This window comes from Aptenodytes patagonicus, chromosome 9 (genome assembly GCF_965638725.1).
Source record: "Aptenodytes patagonicus chromosome 9, bAptPat1.pri.cur, whole genome shotgun sequence".
Lineage (NCBI taxonomy): Eukaryota > Metazoa > Chordata > Aves > Sphenisciformes > Spheniscidae > Aptenodytes > Aptenodytes patagonicus.
This window is the reverse complement of record NC_134957.1, coordinates 12,231,555-12,251,237: the sequence shown is the minus strand read 5'-3', so window position 1 is coordinate 12,251,237 and position 19,683 is coordinate 12,231,555. Positions and strand designations below refer to the sequence as shown.

Genomic DNA, 19,683 nt, shown 5'->3' with positions numbered 1-19,683 from the left:
AGGCATAATTTTCATGTTTTAGTATACCTTCTGCTGCCTTCAGCCTCAGGTTCCCAGTGCCTGGTTCACGAATAAACTGGGAGGGGACAGGGATGTTGGGGCACAGAAGACACTCATTCTGCATTCAAGAGCGGGGGGGGGGGGGGAAATGGAATTTAAACCAAGACTGAAGCAAATGGTTCAAAACCAGAAACAAATATTTTGGGGACTGGAAAGAAGTTATCCATCTTCCAAATTCTTCAAAGTGCAATAGCAGCAACAAACCTTCTGTAGTCCATGTTTTGCAGGGAGGAGAGGCCTTGAAGTTATTTTTTGACTACATAGCTTTATCACTGAAAAAAATGTACAGAACAGCCATTGCAAACTTGCAATTATCCCAAACTATCATTTGAAAAAAATGTTGTGAACTGTGAAAGGCCCATATAAGAATCCCAACAAAATTGCCGGATTTTTTTAGGTGTCCTCCAGTCAAAAGTACAGGAGTCATTTGTAGGGAATATTTCCAGTGATGCGGATTTTGTGCAAGAATCTAGCTGCTAGAAATTTGGGAGGTATCCACAAATCCTGTCACTTGAACCACCAGGTAGCCATCTGACAGTGAAGTTTTCTTCTGTGTTATTAAGATGAGCAATGTTTAGCAACAAATTAGGAGCAAAGGGCTGTATTCTTCCTTTCCCATTCCTTGGATTTGCTGTATGTCACAGTATTTCACAAGCTGCTACAGTTACACCAAAAAAATCTAAATTACCATATATTGATATTCCAGTTCCCATCAACGGGATGGGAAGTATGGGAATATCTATTTTAATCCAGATGAATTCCAAGTTTAGTGACACCCTACAAAGGGTTATAGAAAACTTCCTCAAAGTACAACTTTGTAATCATTAGTTTACTGGCCTTTGGGGATAGTCACAGCAGCATTTTGGGCCAGAATACTTGCAAGAATAAATAAAGAAAATGTGGCCAGTGTCTGTGAATTGCGGACTATTTCTTCCAGTTGAATTCTCGAGGACTCAAAGCAATAACTTATCAATGCCAAATTCATTGCATAAGTTTGTTATCTATGAGACAGTCAAGTAAAACGAGGAATTACATGACTGCATGCAAATTTTGAAGAGCTGTTTGTGGCTTATTTTGTATATTTAAAAACCTTTAAACACTTTATTTTTGCAAAAGCTAAATTAATCTGTATAATGTAATCACATACAGGCTGAAAGTTCACAGGAGGCTAATAACAGAATTAGGTACAAAACCGCGATTACAAATGTAAAAAAAACCTCAAATTAAATTAAACGGCCTCTAAAAATAGTACCCACAGGGGTTTTAACGATCCAGAAGACAGAAAAAAACACCTCTGTATTTGCAATTCAGAGTATCCACCACAATTATGATTTTTTTAATCTCAAAACGTGGGCAAAGGCTATTTCCAACAGAAAAATAAGTAGCAGAAAGTGTTGCTGCAAATTCTGAGGACAAGTGCAGAAAACTTTGATTACAGCTATCATGGTATTTTTTCTCATTGAGTTTGCAGTGAGACCAGTCGTACTGGCTATATATGCAAGAAGTCAATGCCTCTTCACGCATAAAGCCCACTATCATCATTTCACTTTTGAAATGGGATCAATTCGCGATTCAGCCAAAGGAAAAGAGACTGAGCACAGCATGCTTGAAGGAAAGGGCAAAGAAAATCAATTATTAGTATTTTTGTAGACTAGAAGTTTGCAAGACAAAAAAAGCAAAAGGTTTATCATCAAGTGAAGAAGATAAGCGCTATCCTTCAAAAATTAAAAACCTGCTTCGACTTGATAACGTTGACACATCGTCCCGCCCAACCTTTGAAGCTAATAGCTGGGGACTGGTCCCAACCGCTGGGCTCAGTGCGGCTGGTCTGGGCACGGCTGATTAGGCAGCAGAGCTCCCGTTTCCCCTGCTGCCCTTGACTCTCCGCAGCCTCCAGCTGAGGCACCTGGGCTTCTGTTTGTGCTGGAAAAGCTACAATTTCTCTTGACGAGAACCTATTCGCTGTGAAAATCACAGAGAAACATGAAATGGTGGGTGCCCAGCCCATGCTGCTGCTGCTGCAGGGCATTGCCGTGCCTGGGGCTCCGCAGGCTGTCATCCCACAACTCGGGGCTTTGCCTGGAGGTAGCTACAGCACAGCGGGAGCCCGGGGGAGCCGCACAGCATGTGGCTGCGATGCTACAGCACCCCGAGTCACCTGCGGCAGTGCAACAGGCAGCGTCCAGCGGCATGGCGAGGTGACGGCCGTGCAGCGCTGCCCGAGATGCAGCAGAGTGACCCCTGTGCAGCGCTACACAGGGTGCAGCAGCCTGGCGAGGTGGTGCCTGCACAGCCTGTCTCAGGGGTACAGCGCCTGGCGAGGTGACGCCTATACAATGTGATACGGCGGTATCACAGCCGGACAAGGTGACGCCAGTACAGCATGCCACTGGGGTACTGCATTACGCCGCGGTACTGCGGCCCGGCGAGGTGACGCCTGCTTAGCGCAAGGCAGGCCCTGGCAGCCCGCGGCGGCGGAGGAAGGAGGCGGCGGGCGCAGGCACACCGGCATGCTGAGGTAACCCCTCGCCCCGCCGCCGCGGGGCTCCTCACCCGCCGGGGCCGGAGGCCGGAGGGGGACGTGGACACGGCGCCCTACGGCGGGAGTGGGACCATTTTCTCTCCCCCCCCCCCCGCCTCTCCCCGGGGCCTCCCCTGAGGGAGGGGAGCCATCATGGACGCCGGGGGGGTCGACTGCCAATCACGCGACTAAAGAACCCTGTCCCCGTCCCGTGTCCCCCCCCCCCGGGCCACGTGGGACAGGGCCGCTGGCCAGCTCGGCCCGCGACCGCCCTGACCAATCGCAGGCCAGGCGACCAGGCGACGTCCAATCGCAGGCCTCCTCCTGCCCTGCGCCCCACCCCCTGGAGGGGCTAGCGAGCAGCCGCGCACGCCTCCCCCCGCGGGGCCGTTGTCCAGGCGGTCGGCGGGGCAGGAGGCAGACCTCGGAGCCAGGCCCACCACCCTTTCGCGCCATTGCGGGGGCGGGCAGGGCCCCGCCCCTGGCCGCCACGGAGCCAATGGAAAGCGCGCCGAGGCGTGTCCGTGGGGGCGAGGAGCCTATAAAGGGCCCGCGCGGCTGGCGGGAAGGGGTAAGATGGCGGCGTAGGCGCGAGTCGGCGTGGCCCGCGCTCACTGTGCCGCGTCCCCGCGCAGGAGGCGGGTGGGTCCCCGTGCGGCAGCCGGTTGCGGTGCGAGGCGGAGCGTGGAGGAGGACGCCGCAGCCGCCATCATGCCCAACATCAAGATCTTCAGCGGGAGCTCGCACCAGGACCTGTCCCAGAAGATCGCCGACCGCCTCGGCCTGGAGCTGGGCAAGGTGGTTACGAAGAAGTTCAGCAACCAGGAGACATGGTGAGGCGGGGGCGGGGCCGCACTACAGCTCCCGGCGGGCTGCGGGGCACTGCTGCGCTGGGGTCCGCACAGCCGCCGCGCAGGGGCTGCTGGGATTTGTAGTGCGGGGCGCGGGGTGGGCGCTGGGGCCGCGGCCTGGCGCAGGGGCTCGGGCGGCTGGGCCCGGCCCCGCGGGAGCGGCGGCTCGACGGGCGCCGCGCTCGGAGACCTCTACTGAGCGCGGAGCACTCCTGCCTGGGCCCTGCCGGGCCGGAGACCTCCAGCGCATCCCGCTCTTCCCTTGCGGGCAGCCGCTGCGCAGCCCCCGGGCAGGGCCGCGGCCGGCGCCGAGTCTCCCGTGGTCGTCCTTCAGCCAGGGGGCCGCCGTGCAGCGCCGCTGTCTCCCGCTTGAGCAGCTCCCCGCCCGGAGCCCTCTTCTGTGGAGCAACGCGTGGGGCAGCATGGTGATCGTGCCGCCGAGCCGGGGTTTACCGAGTGCTGGGCGAGAGGGAGCGGAAACAACGGGCCCGGTAAAGCGTGACATCCCGGGGAGTGGTGGAGCCCCGGGGGGGTGGGCTTTCGTATAGGGAGAGGCCGGGGCTGTGGTGCTCACTAGAGAGCTCCCGGCGGCGGTGAGCCATGTGCTGGGCGGCTGCGCGGCCCCGGCAATGCCTCTAGCGGCCTCCGCTGAGAAGCGTCTGTCTCCCATGCGGGCTGTGCCGTGTGTGCTGGGCTTCCCACAGGCGGTTTTAATGTTTTCACTGCACCTTGGGGCGTGCGGTGCTCCTACATGTGGAGGAAAGGCTTTGTGTCACCTGGCCGCTATGACAGGTTGGAGCGGCAGAATTCGCCAGCCGGACCCTGCCCCCACCACCCCAAAAGCTAGGAGCTGATGGGAATGCACCCTCTGGGGTTTCATCCACATTGATTAGCCTCTTCCATGCTTAGTCTAGACTGTGATTACTTGAGGCTTGACAGTTTTGTGCTTAGGGTGTAGCCGATGCCTTTAAACTACTCTGAAGAGCATCAGAGTCTTAAAAAGGTATTGATAAAATTATTCAGGAAGGATCAGAGGCTGACACCGCCTTGCAGTGCAGTGCAGCCCATCATGCAGTTGCAGTCATGCAGTCTGTGTTCCCCCCCAAGCTCTGAAACCTAAGATTCATCTTGTTTTCTGTGTCTATGCTTTATAAGTCTTGCTGCCATTCTACGTGAAGACACTAAAAGAAAGGAGAGGCTAAAAACTATTTGGAGCTCTTAAAGATTGCTTTAGAGAAGTACACTAAGCATGTATACACCACACAGTATAATACAAAGACCCTTGAATGATTGCTCCAACCCACTCCTTTCTTCTGGAGACAGTAATTTTTTCCAGGAGAATCCAGGATGTACACATGGTGTAGAATATTATGTTTCTATTGCATGAGTATTGATTGTAACTGAAAACTTCAGAGGTGGTACAAAGAGTTGTAGAGGAGAGTTGTAAAGAGAGTCTGATTTACAGCCATTGCACTGTTCTCATTGCTCTTTATTAACTGCTCTTATCCATCCAGTTGGCCAGCCAGCAGGTTCTTATGTCAACAGGTAATGTGACTTTAAGACCTAATAGACATCTTATTTACCCTAATAAACTGACAGCAGATGCTTCCCAGAAAAAGTAAGATTGTTTTAACAGAGTAGTTCATTGATACTTTTGTACAATAAATGTCATGAATCAGCTTAATACTAGACTGTTAGTAAGTACAGTTGGAGATGACACTTCTGTGCTAACTACTGTTAATTCAGGCACTTGCTTAGCAGAAAGTTCTCATGCTGGCTGAAATTCTTCATGAGAGATTGGTATATGCTGTAAGTCAGCGTGCAATAAAGATGACAGCAGTTTGCTGATGAATATTGAGCAGTAGGACTATAAATACCTAGTGGTCATCAAAAACATGTTGAAGAGGGGAGGGAGATCAGAGAATGAAATATTAAAATTGGAAATCTACCCTAAGGTGCTCTATAAGTGAAGCCATTAGGAGTAGGTTGGGTGATTGGCTGTCTACTTGTTCCTAGAGTTTGATGTGGCAGCAGTCTGCAGAGTGGGTGAGCATCTCCAGTGCAAGAAGAAAGAAACCATGGAAGAGCTTTGTCCTCAGTAGAGTGACTTCTGATTACTTCCAAATCTGTGGCAGGCTTCTCTAAACTGAAATGTTGGAAGTACTTAGTAGTTAATCTGTTCCTACAAAAGGTCTTATGCAGCACTGCCTGTATGAAACCTCAAACCTAAGACTACTACTGCCTTCTTTCCAACTCTGCCTCTGGTGCAGGTGTCTTGATACACGTGCTGAAGCTGGCAGTTTGCTGCTGGCAAACAGGACCTTTGGCTTGTATTCAGTCCCTTCATCAGCAGGGATTAGTGTGCATTACATCCAGGAGGAAATTAACCCCAAAAGCCTTTCCAAAGTGAAATGCTGGAGGGCTTCTCTGTTCAAGCCAGTGAATAGCTGTTATGACTCTAAATCTCATAATAGGCTGCAGCATAGCTTCTGGTAGAAGTTTGGCTCGGCTTTCTTTGCTGACTGGCCATCATCCTTGCTTCCTTTGTACACTTACGGCTTTTAGCTGAGGTGGTTGTACTTCTGATTCAGGGGGAACAAGGTCTATTCTTGTGGTGTTTACATGCTCAGCTTGTGTTGAGATCGAGCATATGGGCTGAGTGCTTTTAGCCTTACTGACTGAACCATTAAATTTGATTAGTGAGCGATGTGAAATCGTTACTGAGCAAATAAGCAACACTGTTCCTGCTCAACACCCTTGGTTATATGACACTGTCACCCACAGACCCTTGGGAATGCAATCCATTGGTTGCTCTGCAGGCATATGTAATGGCTGTGTTTTAATTTGTATTTGGATACAACTCTCCTTTCCTCATCTGTTCCCAGTGTGGAAATAGGTGAGAGTGTACGCGGGGAGGATGTCTACATTGTGCAGAGTGGCTGTGGTGAAATCAATGACAATCTGATGGAGCTCCTTATCATGATAAATGCCTGTAAGATTGCCTCAGCCAGCAGAGTCACAGCTGTCATACCCTGCTTCCCTTATGCTCGGCAGGACAAAAAGGACAAGGTAAGGGATGTGGTAAAGGTTTCTGCTGGGAAGATGAATGCGCACCTTGAAAGTCCTGACTGGATAGGGATTAGATGAAGTTGAATATGTAGAGGAGAAGATAAAACTTAGTTTAATTTCTTTAAACCTCAGGGCATCAGACTGCAAATTCATCTTTTTGTAAAGATCTAGTTCTTGAAAATACACCAAGCTGTAATCACCAGTTGATGAAAAGATGCAATGTTAATGAGTACTCCCTTTAGTAACTGCTTGTGAATCATTGCCTAGAAGTGGAAGACTGACATCTTGATGGAGTTGAACTTGTCTTAAATACTGTTTTTTCCTGTACTAGAGTCGAGCTCCAATCTCTGCCAAGCTGGTTGCAAACATGCTGTCTGTGGCAGGTGCAGATCATATAATCACCATGGACCTGCATGCCTCTCAGATTCAGGTAGGAGCTAAAATCAGGGAAGTACTTACCTGCTCTAATCTGAGCCTCTTTACTGCCTTGCAGGCTTTCCAGTGATCTGCTTTTTTTAGACACAGCAGTGATAAGGTCTTGGGAACTGGAAGGGAGTTGTAGAATCAGTCAGAAGAGGATGGGGACATGGGTAACAGGTTCATCTGTAAATTAAATTATAGCTGTTCTTGATCAGACTAAGCATAATGAGTCCTGTGTAAATGAATGTTGGGCTAGTAAATGATCTGTGCAACTTTATTGCCATGCAGTGACACTGTATATTCTTAACTGGTCCTTTGAGGAATTTGAGATGGAGAATGGCTTTATCAAGTGTGTTCTTAAATATTGACTAGAGCTTTCTGATATTTACTGAATTATCAGGGAGAGGTGAGCAGTGCTGTTTGACACAGTGGCTGGTAATACTGCTGCCCTGAGGTTAGCTCTGTCTCCAGGTGTACTGGCACTGCTGCTTGTGAGGGTTCAGCTGACCACGACAGTGATCTGATAGCTTGCTGCTGTCAAGGTGGACAATCTCACTTGTATCCATTTAGTACCACCCCTCCAAATAAGTTGGCTTTGGTTCTCTCCCAAGCTGCTTGTGAATTGAAAATTATTCATGGGTTTTGCTGGCTTAGTGAACAGAATAGTCACACGGAGCAATTAAAATCTTGACCAAAACTGTGTAAGAGGAGTGGCAAGAGCATATACCAGGGAGAGGAGGGACAGCAAGCTGTTAAATTATCAGTCTTGTCTCTTTCCACCTTGAGCAAGTGCTCTGAGACCAAGAAACCAACTCAGTACAACTGAGAGGGGTGTGGCAGAGAGGAGGATATCTATTGTATTGCTGCAAACAAACACTTTGAATCCAGAAGGGTAAGATATCTACTGCCTGGTGAAGTAGGTGGGCTGGCTGTCATTTTAACAGTTGAAAATGCAGCTGTTCGCACTGCAGTATAATTTCTTCCAGTATAATTTGCCCAGAAATACTTTGTCTCAGATGGAACAAAAAATCTAGGGGGGGGGGGAAGCTTTCAGAAAGATCATGAAATAAAAGAACAGAGCCCAAGGGGGTATGCCTCTTCCCTAAGAGCCTTGGAGTTGTGCTGTGTGCCATAGGGTTTACCTTTTACCAGCAACAATGGTGACATTCAATTGAATAATGGGGTTTGTGCATATAAGCTTCCAGCATCTGGCTGGTTTCAGCCTGGTTCTTGTAGTTGCTGGGTTGCTGAGCACAGAAGGAATGATGGTAGGAAAGGTCTGTTACCCCTATACTTTGAAGCATTCCTCTAGAGTCACTGCCCCCACTCTCCTGCCTATTACTCCCTGTCCAGGATTAACTTCTGGCTTTTTGTGACCTTTGAGGTTTACCTGGAGGAGTCTGCTGGGTCAGTGTAATGTTGTGGAACCAGCTGTGTTAGTTTAAAAACAAATGTTACTCAAACCTTTTTCATATGTTTCCTGTAGATGCAAACAGTGTAGGTAATGAGCTTTAAAGACTGACTTCGTAAACAGGCAGCTAGCTGCTCTGAAAATGAGTGCGTTTGATGCTGGGTTTCTGCACCCCCTTAGAATAGAACTAGTTCCATGTTGTGGACATGTCAGATGTAAAGTGTTAGTTATGCTGCTAAACTGTTTCTGGCTCTGAAGGCTTCTTACATTACTGTTCTGTGTATCCCAAAGGCTACTGCCCTTGCATTAAGGGAAGTAGAAAGGAAAGCTGAAAGTTGTGGAAAGGCGGTGGCTGCATGCCTGATCATATAGAAGGCTTCCTCCAACTGTTTTGGGAATGTGACCTTCAGCTACATCTGTTCCTGTCGTCTTCCTTGCAGGGTTTTTTTGATATCCCTGTTGATAACTTATATGCTGAGCCTGCTGTACTGAAATGGATCAAAGAGAATATTGCAGAGTGGAAGAACTGTACCATTGTTTCACCAGATGCTGGTGGAGCCAAGAGGTAAGCTGTCAGACAGCTAGCTTGAGGTGCTTCTTCTATATCTACTTGAATTCCTGAGAGTGCTTGTGACCTTATTCCTAAGACATGTTCCCTCTGCCAGCCTGCCTTCTGTAAGACAGTCTGTGACAGCTAGTGAAGAGTGGTCAGATATTCTTCCTGGGGAATGTTTAGAAGATTTCTTGGGCTATGTGGAGAATTAAATAGCTTCTAGAATCACAGCTGCATAAGTAGGAATTGCACAGTTACTACATCCTTGGACTAAACCAATTTTTTTATAGAAGGGTAATTATGCAGGTTGAAGGAGGGAATCATGTAGCTCATACCCCTATGCCAAGATGAGGTTATTGCTGCTGGTTAATGATACGTTTTTATCCAGGCTGTTTTCTTTGCAGTATTAAGCTTAGTCTATTGAGGCATTTTCTTACTTTATTACTCTTGATTTGAATATCTAACTGGAAATTAAGCCTGCTGCTATTCTTCCTCTTCCCTGAGGGCAAGGAAGATAGTTCGTTTCTAAAAAGCAGCAGCATATGTTATAGCACATTTCTACTTGAATCTGACAATCTCCCATCTTTCTGCAGATAAATATGCTAGTTTGTGGGCAGTTCAGAATGTTCTCAGGTGCTTATTAGGAGAAACTAGGCTGTTCCTTGATGCTTCTGTATAAGGGCTACATGTGAACAGCAAAGGGATGCAGATGTATTCTTTATTCCAGGACTGTCGCACCAAAAAGTTGGTGCGTGCTGATCTGATTCACATACTTTAGAGCGTTTTAAGCTATCTGTTACAAACAGCCAAGCGCTGCTACTGCTGTAGGTTGCTGTATGTCTTCCTGTAGCTTTGTTGTGGCCCATGTATTGGACAAGACCTTTTGTATATTCAGCTACTTCTGTAGCTTGATGCATAATGCAGTATATGAAATGCCAAGTCAGCCAGCTATAATCTGACTCTTGAAAAAACCTCTTCAAAAGCCACTTAAACTGAATGTGTCGACCTTAGTTGGTGCAATATTTTATGGAGATACTGCAGAACTAAATACTTTAGTTAACTAAACTATTTACTAATCTTGTGTAGGACTCCCAGGGTGATGAGTCTGACCTACTGAGGCTAGGAGTCTACTCATCTCAAGTGTAGAATTTCTTAGGGGCATGTGTATTTTGTTCCTTCTCACTCTTAATGCTTTTAAACTCTTTACTCATCAGTATCAATATTAAGTTTAGGTCCCTCTAGTAAGGTTGTTCTGTGGTCATTTTAACCAAAGTAAATGTGAGGTGGTGGACTTGCATCTTGGATGTGTATTCCTGCCACTGTCCTTGTGCCAGCACTTGTATGCATGACAATTGAATGCTTATGAGTGCAAGTAGATCCCTGTCATAGCACAACTTAAGCCTTTCCAGTGTAGTGTTATAAAGATGACAACTTCCCAAGCATTCTGATCACTTCAGGTTTGCCAGACTTGCTGGTTAAGGTTTGTTTTGAGCTTTAAATGCAAATTAATTTACAGTGGTCCAGATGAAAGACTGTTTTATCTTAATCTAGTTGCTGTCATTGGGAGAGATTAGATCAGAGATTGTACTTGAACTGCTTGAAGGGAAACTAAGGTGGCAGAGTGTCTTCTATTAATTGCTTGGGAGCAGTAACAGATGTGGTGACAGCTTCTCTTACTGCAGTGGCAGTTTGTGCTTAATAGCTTTAAGAGATTTGATTGAAGCTGTTGTGTGGAGTTAAATGTTGTTTGGAAACTGTTCTTTCTTCAGAGTGACCTCCATTGCAGATCGATTGAATGTAGACTTCGCCCTCATTCACAAGGAGCGCAAGAAGGCCAATGAAGTGGATCGCATGGTGCTGGTGGGTGATGTGAAAGACAGAGTGGCCATTCTGGTAGATGATATGGCAGACACATGTGGTACCATCTGTCATGCTGCGGACAAGTGAGTAGGGCTGACTGATTCTTTCCTAAATCAGAAACCTATTGTTAGTGAACACTATGTAATGAGTTAATCAGATTATTTGCATGTCAAGTTTCATAAAGTAACATACATTTTCTTGATAATCTATCTCATGTCCTACATAATAAGTAAAAAGCCTAGCTAAAGTTCTCACAGTGGGAATAGCTAGAAGCCCATAGTGTCTTTTTTTATTTGAAAAATGCTTGTGTTGAAAGTATGTCTTCCGCTAGACCATCACTGACTATGCTAGGTAGAACTAAGTGCTGTCTGGTCCATCAACTTATGGTCATACATCTGAATTTCTATTAGAAGTAAGCTTTTCAAGCTTTGATATCTTTCAAGCCTTCTACATTAGAAACGCCAGCATATGCAACACTCAGTATTAAATATCTGCTACCTTGTGTGGGCAAAAATCACGGAAGGTGATTTGTGTGGTCTAGTCCAAATGTCCCAGGGCTAAGAACAGTATTTTTTTTCAATGTATACTTTGCCTGTGGTGGATTTTATGGTACTTGTTAAACTGTTTTCTTCCCCCACATCAATAGTGGGCTGGAGGGGGGAATCAAAGGTAGCCTGTCCCCTAAGCATATGGTATGGTTTCCTTTCATGCTTACCATGTGCCCTGCACTAATGTCAGTTAATACTTGCTAAGAATTTCTCATTCTTCTCCTTTTTTTTTTTCCCCCCCTTGTAGGCTTGTGTCAGCTGGAGCCACCAAAGTTTATGCCATCTTAACTCACGGGATCTTTTCTGGGCCAGCAATTTCTCGGATCAATAATGCCTGTTTTGAGGCAGTTGTAGTCACAAACACAATACCCCAGGAGGACAAGATGAAGCAGTGTCCTAAAATCCAGGTGAGCATCTACTTTCTCTTCTGTCACTCCTGGGGGGTGGTAGCACTTGTCTGTCCTCCTGTTGGTGGGAAAACCCCATAATACTGTCTAGTGCTTACAGCAGCTTCATTGGTACTGGAATCAGTGGCAGTGTTGACTAATTCTCTTGTTCCTCTTGCTGTGGGATAACAGATCTGTTACACTGATAAAATGCAGCTTCTAATCCAGCTCATCTTAAACAGTTCATTTAAGTAAATTTTTTTCAGGGCTTGTTTTACCTAGATCAGATCACTGATCTAATGGGGCCATGATATAAGCAAGCAGTTGTATCTGTACGCTTTGGAGGAGTGATATGCTGATGACATGTAATACTGAAGCAGAAGTAGATAGGAACTTCTGAAGTTGATAATGCCAGCTTCAGTTGTGTATCTATCGCCTAATGCCCAGCCCTTTAAGCAGAGTGTCCCTTCCTTTTGTGAAGCAAAGTAGGCCTGGCCTGGGGAAAGTGAATGCTTCATGTCTGGTCATAACAGCAGTGCAAGTAAGCTGGAGAGGGAGTGCAGTCTTGTCCCACAGACATGTCTTGCTGGTTTGACTAAGAGCAGTTGACACAGCTCCACAGTACAATGTTCAGATACTTCCCAAAGATAAACAAAAAACTTTGCCATCCACATGAAAGCTAAAACCTGGTCTCTTGATGCTCACTCCATGTCTTGGGTTTTCCATTTAGGAAAAGTACTGTGGCATTTTTTTCCCAAGCTGAGGCTGACTTTCCTGGAAGAAAAAAAATTGGCTGTACAACTTAAGCTAGGCAGAACTTGAGGATTTCCTGTGTTAATGGACAGCTGGAAGTTGCAGCTTTATCTGAGCATTCAGGCATAATAGGTCCATCAGAAGCTTCACGTACTGCTATAGCATACACACAGCCAAGGACATCCTAAATACTGGCTTCACAGCACAGACATATAGGACACAGGCATTTGGAGAAGTTCTGGAAAGTGAATGCCACTGCTAAGACTTGGCTAGCACTGTGTCGTAAGTGTAGCAGGTTCCCCAGTACTGGGGTTCTGGTGAAAAGGAAGCTCAACTGGTTGAAGCTGCCCTGAATTTTAAGCTGCTTTTGGAAGTAAGTTAAAGCTGATTGCAAACTGCTATTGGGTTGCATCTTTTTCAACGCTTATGGATGATATTCTTGCAGCTGAGCACATCCAAAAGATGCCTGATGCTTCAACTTCTTTCCAAGCTCCACACTACAGTTAATGTAGGCAAAACGTTAAACTGGTAATCAGTATGTAAATAGCTGTAGCCAAAGATTGCAGTGGAGTAGTTTTTCAGGCTCTCACTTAACACCTCACTCTCTTACGCTAACATCTGATGTTCAGTGTTGAGAAATACAGAACTAAAGGATTTGTCATAAGTGTCATGCTCTGTCTGCTCTACAGCTCTTAAGTTTTTTTCTTTCCTTCCTTAGGAGGCAAACTATTCAGAAGAAAGAAAATGTTAAATATGGATTTCACTTAGTTTGCTTAACGCACCATGAACACGGTGCTTCTTACTGAGACTACATATATCGAAATGCTTTTGCTGCTGGGGTTCAGAGCTACAGTTTAACTGAGACTTGATTTTTTTTTTTTCCCTTCTGTTAACTGGATTACCCCACCAGGTGGAGCCAGCACAGTGACTGGGAGCTGAGCTGCAGCACAGTAGCTTCATGTTTCTTAGACTGCTGGCAGTGATGGTAAAGCCTCATGACTCAAGGGAAGTGATCTGATCTTGATTTAGACTCCCCTAACTTCTCTGCAACCTACACAAAGTGAATAAGTCGGTCTTAGGATAAACAGACTGAGCTTAGGGAGTGTCAGCAAAGAAAGGTGACAGTAGTCTGTCATCCTGACAAAGATCAACAGTGAAATAATTCTTGTAGTGCTATATGTAGAATATCTTGAGAATTATATGTAATTAAATCCCAATCCTGTGTAGAAGTCACTTGTCTGCATCTGGCATGTTATAAATTTGGGTGATGAGTTTACTCTTTAAGTTCTTCCTAACTTACCAGCTGTTCTTCCAGGCTTAATGTCTTTTCTCAGTGATGCTGATGCATCTTTCTTCCCCTCTAGGTGATTGACATCTCAATGATCCTTGCGGAGGCCATCAGGAGGACTCATAATGGGGAATCTGTTTCCTACCTATTCAGCCATGTCCCTTTATAACAACAGATACCAGCTGCTGCTTGTATGGCTTTTTTAAAAACCAAAAGTTGTTCAGCTTGTTATAAAGTTCAGTAGAAGACTCTGCTTGTTCCAGTGCAGTTCTCCACAGCTCCTCCTGCTTAAGTCAAGCTTACTGGCTCTGATCCCAACACTGGGAGGCTGGCGGGGGGAAGCTTATCTCTGTAACACTCCAACCCCACCAGCAACCCTGTGCATTGGGTCTTATCGGTAGTATTGACTCAATTCTGCAGATCTGTGGAGAGCAGGACTGACACATGGCTAATTTCCACAATTATTTTGAGGTGGGGGGGAGAGGGTTTGTCTGTGGGCAGGTTTAGATGATCTGGCATGTGCACCCTAAATTGTTTGGAAAGTAGAGCTCCCTAGGACATGTTGATCTGGATCTACAGCAAGAGCCTGAGAGACTGCTGGCTGTCTTACCGCTCTATACCTGACAGAAGCCCTTGAAGAGTGATGGGGAAGGCTTGTATCTTGGCCAAGCTTGACCCTAGGTGAAGCTCTGGGGGACACCTGGGAGGTGGTTCTGCTACAGCTTCCTCCCATGAAAAGAGATCAGTGTAGCTTGCAAACTTGAATTCATCTTAATTATTGATGAAATTAAACGCCCTTTAGCATGCCACACAGCAAAGTGAAGGTAAGAGCATAGTCTGTGCTGTACTGCCTTGCTGTGTTAACTTAATGGTGAAGGTGCATCCTGGACAAGCATTCTTCTCCCTCTTGTGCAGAGGACTCATGGTGGTTGTGTGCTTTAGTTTCTAGTGTAGGCTAAAACCAGTTCCTCAATTTTGCAGCTTACTGTTAGCCTTGCTAGCGATTAGAGGACTGCTGTCATGTACTATAGCTGCACCTTGACTTGCTGTGTGAATCCTTGATCCTTTTTTTACCGGTACGCTAGTAAACTGAGCCTCTCTATTCCATAGTAGCTTGGTTGTTGCATCTAGCAAGTGCCTGCTCAGATGCTGGGGTGACCTAATATGCAACAGCTTTGTGTCCAGCTGTCTTAGCCTCTCATTGCCAGCAATCCTGTTGTCTTGTAAGTTACTGACACATTCTGGCTGCTTGTCCTGGTTGCTGTCTGCCTTGCCTTGAAAGTGTTGCTCCTTGCAAAAGATCTTAAACCAAGGAGCATAGGAGGCTGCAGGACTACAAAACCTGAAGAAGCCCTTGGTGTGGGTCTGATGCTGCTAATGAGTGCTTACAGCAATGGGTTGAAGAGGCTGGTGATACATAGTACTGGGAAAACTGTAGATCTAACACCAACCTGACAGGCAGCAAAGTGCCTGAAAGAAAAATACCAAAACGAGAGCTGGCTGAGGCTCCCGGATGTAATAAGTATCATCTGAAACTTGAATATTTAGTAACTGTACCAGACAATCGTAAGGTAAACTGTCTCTCCTGGACTCTTACTGGGTTATATACCGAGCTGTTTTATGCTCTGGTTTTTATAAGCACTCCTCTTATTTGTTTTTGAGCTGGAGGAAGGGGAAAAAAGGGAACAGAAGGAACTTGAAATTACTTGCTAAAGTAATCAGCATGGCTTTGAGAGGCTAGGGTCTGGGGTATAAGTGGAACTAACTGAAAGACTTGGTTAAGATCTAGGGAAGTACTTTTTTAGTTGTGCCTTTTACTGAAGACTTCTCTCCCTTCCTAGAACTCCTGTCCTGTGGCAATGTTAACACTTCTATTACAGTGTAGGGTTTTTCTTTTTGTGTAAGAATTGGTGTTTGTCTGGAAAGTGTGTATCTCTTGCTTCTTTGCTTTGCATCCTGCACTGAGCTCTACAGAGAGTCTGATTCCTGCCTCCTGTATTGGAGCCCCTGCTGCCACACTGCCAATGCCCTGAGAGCCAAGAGCCAGGACATCGGAGCAGCGGTGTGAGGATTTTCAGCAGCATTTGTGTTTAAACTTAAGACCTGATGAAGGAATTAAACTTTTATTTAAAAAACATGGCCTCTGCCTATCAATGCTTCTAAAAACCTTACAAAGGTGATGTGCATCTTCTGAATTGGGTCACTTGCAAGGTAGATTATGGAGTACTGTTATTTGGAAGGGACCTTGGAAGGTCATCTGGTTTAACCCTCTTGCAGCGGTGCTGACTGGGAGGTTCAGCTTGGCTGTGCTCACATTGCATGGAAGAAAAAGCTTGGGACCAAGCTACTTCTCTTAGTGGGTAGTGGATTTTGTCTGTATCTGATTTCCTAGACTTAATTGTTAGTGGTGGTAGTGCAGTTTCTCTTGGACTGTTCAATTATGTATCTGAGCAGATCTGTTCACGTAATGTTCAGGTAGGGGAAAACCTGAATAGTTTAGCAAGTATGAATGAAGAATTGGTAAGTATCTTGCACAAAGCTAATGATCAGACAGCAGGATTATGTCCTGAGAAGCACTTGTTCTAACTAAACCGTGATCCTTTCTCATTGTGTATTGTAGATGGGGAAAGTATAAACGAAGTCAGAAGGATGAGATGGCAGGTCTAGAGAAAGGTCTTTAGCCTTAAAATAGACTTCCAGGCCTAGACTGAACATTGCTTCAGGAAACATGACCATGACCTCAGGTAGACTTTTGCTGAGGATCACTACTGTTATTCATCTGTTAAAACATATTTCAGTACTGGTCAATGAATAAGTGAACTGTATATTTTTTCCCCTCAGATAGCAGGGGTGGTGATGTGGGTCTTGTCAGGGTGATGTAGCAGACTTCACCTTCCTTAGAGAAGAAACAGAACATGAGCTTTACAGCCAGAAATTTGTACAAAAGTGACCATTGCTACTGGTGTGTAGCAAAATACACTGTTTTCTTAGTTACTTTAATAAAACCTGGGGGTTGGAGTGGGAGAGGGCACAGACTTAAAATGCTGTATGACAGCATTGTAGCTCTTAAAAGGATGGGTGATACACAGGGTATGAGAACTGTCCCAAGGAGGTAAAGCTCTCCTGCTCTGGAAACCTCCTTCAGATCAGAAGGGCTGGACACTTTACCAAAGTTCTTTCCCTAAATTAAAAAAAAACTAATTACTAAACCTATTTGTAGGCAGGTTGTGACTGACTGGCTAGAAGTGGCTGTTGTGCTATTAGAGCAAGTATGGCTGCTTTTAACATGTGCATGTAGAATTAAAGCACTCTTCTCCCTGTCCAGGACAGTCATGTATGTAGTACCAGGCAGCCATGGGAAGGGTGGCTTGGGCTTGCCTTCACTGCAGCTTGGGCTGCGATGAAACCAGCCCCTGAGGTGTGAATGGCAGAGAGCCAAGTTCCTCCAATGCCCTCCAAGTTTAGGGGTGATGCAGGGATGCTCATCCCTTAGCCCAGGCAAGTTCAGCTCCAGCAGCATCAGCCATGCTGTGAAGCATTTGCGCTATCTTGAGCTACCTGCCGTAGTGGAGGTGATTCTCCAGCCTGTCCTGGAGAGCTGCTGGAGTGAGCACAGAGCATGCAGGGTGCTCTGGAGGTGAATTGTGTGGTGTCTTCTCAGGCTTCTTTCACAGCTGCTGAAGAAATACCATAGAAAGCAAGTCATTACTTCCCTGTGAGAAAATCCCAAGTGAGTAACTTTTGCTTTTGTAGTTTGAGAGCTGGAAGAGCTGGACAGAGCTACAGCAGCTTGTTGTGCCACAGACACAGGTGGAGCATGGCTGCATGGGTGCAGATGCTGATACTGGTGCCAGTAGCTGTCTCATGTCTGCTGCCTGCTGTAAAAGCAGCAGCAGAAGGGAACATATCAATCGGAAGTCCTGCATTTTAGTCCAGCTCACCTGCCTGGGTAGCTGAAGCTAGTGCACAGGGTGGGGATGCCTTAAGCCACTGTGAAAGCCAGGCTTACTATTTGTGCCTTGCAGGCGGCAGGACTTGTCTGCTGTTTGGAGCGAGATGAGACACATCTCAAATTGCTCTCTCTAGCAGCTCCTTCCTGCTGCTTATCCCTTTGCTTTATTAGTGTACAGATGATTTCTCATCTCCTAGAGTTGGTGTTTCTGTGATCTAGAGAAAGCAGCAGTGTGCCTTGCTGCTGTTGGGCAATGAGAAAGTAGTAAGGGTTAACAAAGCCCTTCTCTAAACTGCAAGGAGCAGCAAAATCCACAGGAGGAATGAGCCCTGGTGTAAGACAGCAGCTCAAGTGTGCTGGCTGTCTTCCTGGGGTTCTCTACTCCTGCCCTGGTGGAAGGAAAGGGTCATGGCAGGAGGCTGGGGTTAAAAATGAGCAGGAAAAAGTAAACTCTGGCCCTGTGGAGTAGGGGGACTGGCTCACAGCCAGGCAGCAATGGCTGAAGGGGTCTTGGGTCCTGGCTGGCTGCAGTGGTGCCCTGCCTGTTCCTGCAGGTAGGAGGCTGAAAAGACCTGTCTGATCAGATAGAGAAAACCTCCTGCCTCCTTCCTGTAGAAGAGAATAAAGCGTTCCTGGAAATGGTCATCAGCAAGGCTGTATCTAAGCCCTGACAGCCTTGTTCTGTGGGAGATTTAAAACTCATCTAAAATGGCTGGCAGTTGTTCTTTTCTACTTTGGGTCAGGGCTGTTTTCTCTTTCCCCCTATCTGTTGATGTCTCAGTTCTTTTGTTATAAATTATTGAAAGCAGAAATACCAAAACACAAAGAAGCAGGTTGTGTGGTTACAGGAGGCTTTGCAAATTTGTCAGGGGGAAAAAAGCTCTTGCTGGGATATAAGCTCCTTTCTTGTTCTTTGTGCAAGATGGATTTTAAAATCTCCCAGCAGTAGCCCCACACCTTGCCTGCTGGAAATACAGAGGGTTGGCTTTAAGGCTGCTCTGGCTGTGGTTTGTATAGGTGGTGCCTGTGTGGCTGTGGCTGGCTCGAGGAAGGGGGAGCTTCCCTTCCCCTGCCTGCATGGCCACTGTGGTGGCTTTGTGCCCAGACAAAGACCCCGGGGTTTGCAAAGCACTGCAGCATTGAGGAGATGTAACCTGTCACACAGGGGCTATGCCTTGGCTGGGGTGGGTACAGTCGATGCTGGCAACGGGCTGTGCACGGGGAGGATGGGGACCAGGTCCTTCTGCGCTTGCTGCCTGCCAGGGACAAAAGCTACAGCAGACTGTGCAGCATCCGCAAAGGAGAAGCATGTGGAGAACAGGCAGGGAAAGAAGGGGAAGCTGGGGGGAAGGCACAGCTGGAGAGTAAACACACGACAAAATGCTTGTCTGACTATTTGCATACAGGCAAAAAGGATTTCCTGCTTTCATTTTGAAACTGGGTGGGTTTTTTGTTTCCTTTTCGCTGTGCAGGAAAAATGAGCCCTTTCTCAGCTCGAGGTGGGCTTTGTGATGCAGGCTTTGCAGGGTGGGTTTTGAAGGATGGTCATGAAGGCAGCCCTGCCTGGGCTTGCTGCTTCTAGCTATGTGGTACCCTCCAAACCTGGCCCTGCCAGGGTGCTGCAACATCAAATCAAAGCTGCTCTGGGAGCAGCCTGGCCTGGGGCTTTGCCTGCAGCCTCTCCCCCCGGGGGCTGGGGACTGGAGGCTGTTTGCCATCCAGACTTCCCTCAGAGTAGCAACCACATCTTAGGACCTGGCCTTAGATCTTGGCCTTTGCTTTTTCTGTGTACACCAACCATTGGCATTTCTTTAATTCAGAGCACACTTGCTGGCTGGAGCAGGAAGGTGCCTGTGTCCTCAGGGCTTGCTGCAAAGGGCTGCCCTCCAGCCAAGACCTGCTGTTGCTGGAGAGCACCGAGCACCAAGCCCCCCTCCCAAGACGGCAGTCTTCTAGTTAAAAAACACAAAGCAAATGTTTCCTCTGGCTTACTGGGGATTTTCTCTGCAAA

The 19,683-nt window shown here is 46.7% G+C and overlaps 1 protein-coding gene across 1 annotated transcript; it reads left to right on the top strand.

The window, feature by feature from the left end:
* Window positions 1–3,170: 3,170 nt before the first annotated feature.
* PRPS1 (phosphoribosyl pyrophosphate synthetase 1) lies at window positions 3,171–15,857 on the top strand. The gene is made up of 7 exons (XM_076347180.1): window positions 3,171–3,414; window positions 6,318–6,501; window positions 6,833–6,931; window positions 8,773–8,897; window positions 10,655–10,828; window positions 11,541–11,700; window positions 13,797–15,857. Exons 1-7 carry the CDS (start codon window positions 3,293–3,295, stop codon window positions 13,887–13,889), a joined length of 957 nt encoding a protein of 318 aa, XP_076203295.1. The 5' UTR covers window positions 3,171–3,292; the 3' UTR covers window positions 13,890–15,857.
* The last annotated feature ends 3,826 nt before the right edge of the window (window positions 15,858–19,683 follow it).

Excerpts from the sequence above, each read along its gene's own strand:
- PRPS1 (XM_076347180.1), top strand. The coding sequence starts at position 3,293 with ATGCCCAACATCAAGATCTTCAGCGGGAGCTCGCACCAGGACCTGTCC. Across the intron at positions 3,415-6,317 it reads TTCAGCAACCAGGAGACATG|TGTGGAAATAGGTGAGAGTG; the intron begins GTGAGGCGGGGG and ends ATCTGTTCCCAG. Across the intron at positions 6,932-8,772 it reads TGCATGCCTCTCAGATTCAG|GGTTTTTTTGATATCCCTGT; the intron begins GTAGGAGCTAAA and ends TCTTCCTTGCAG.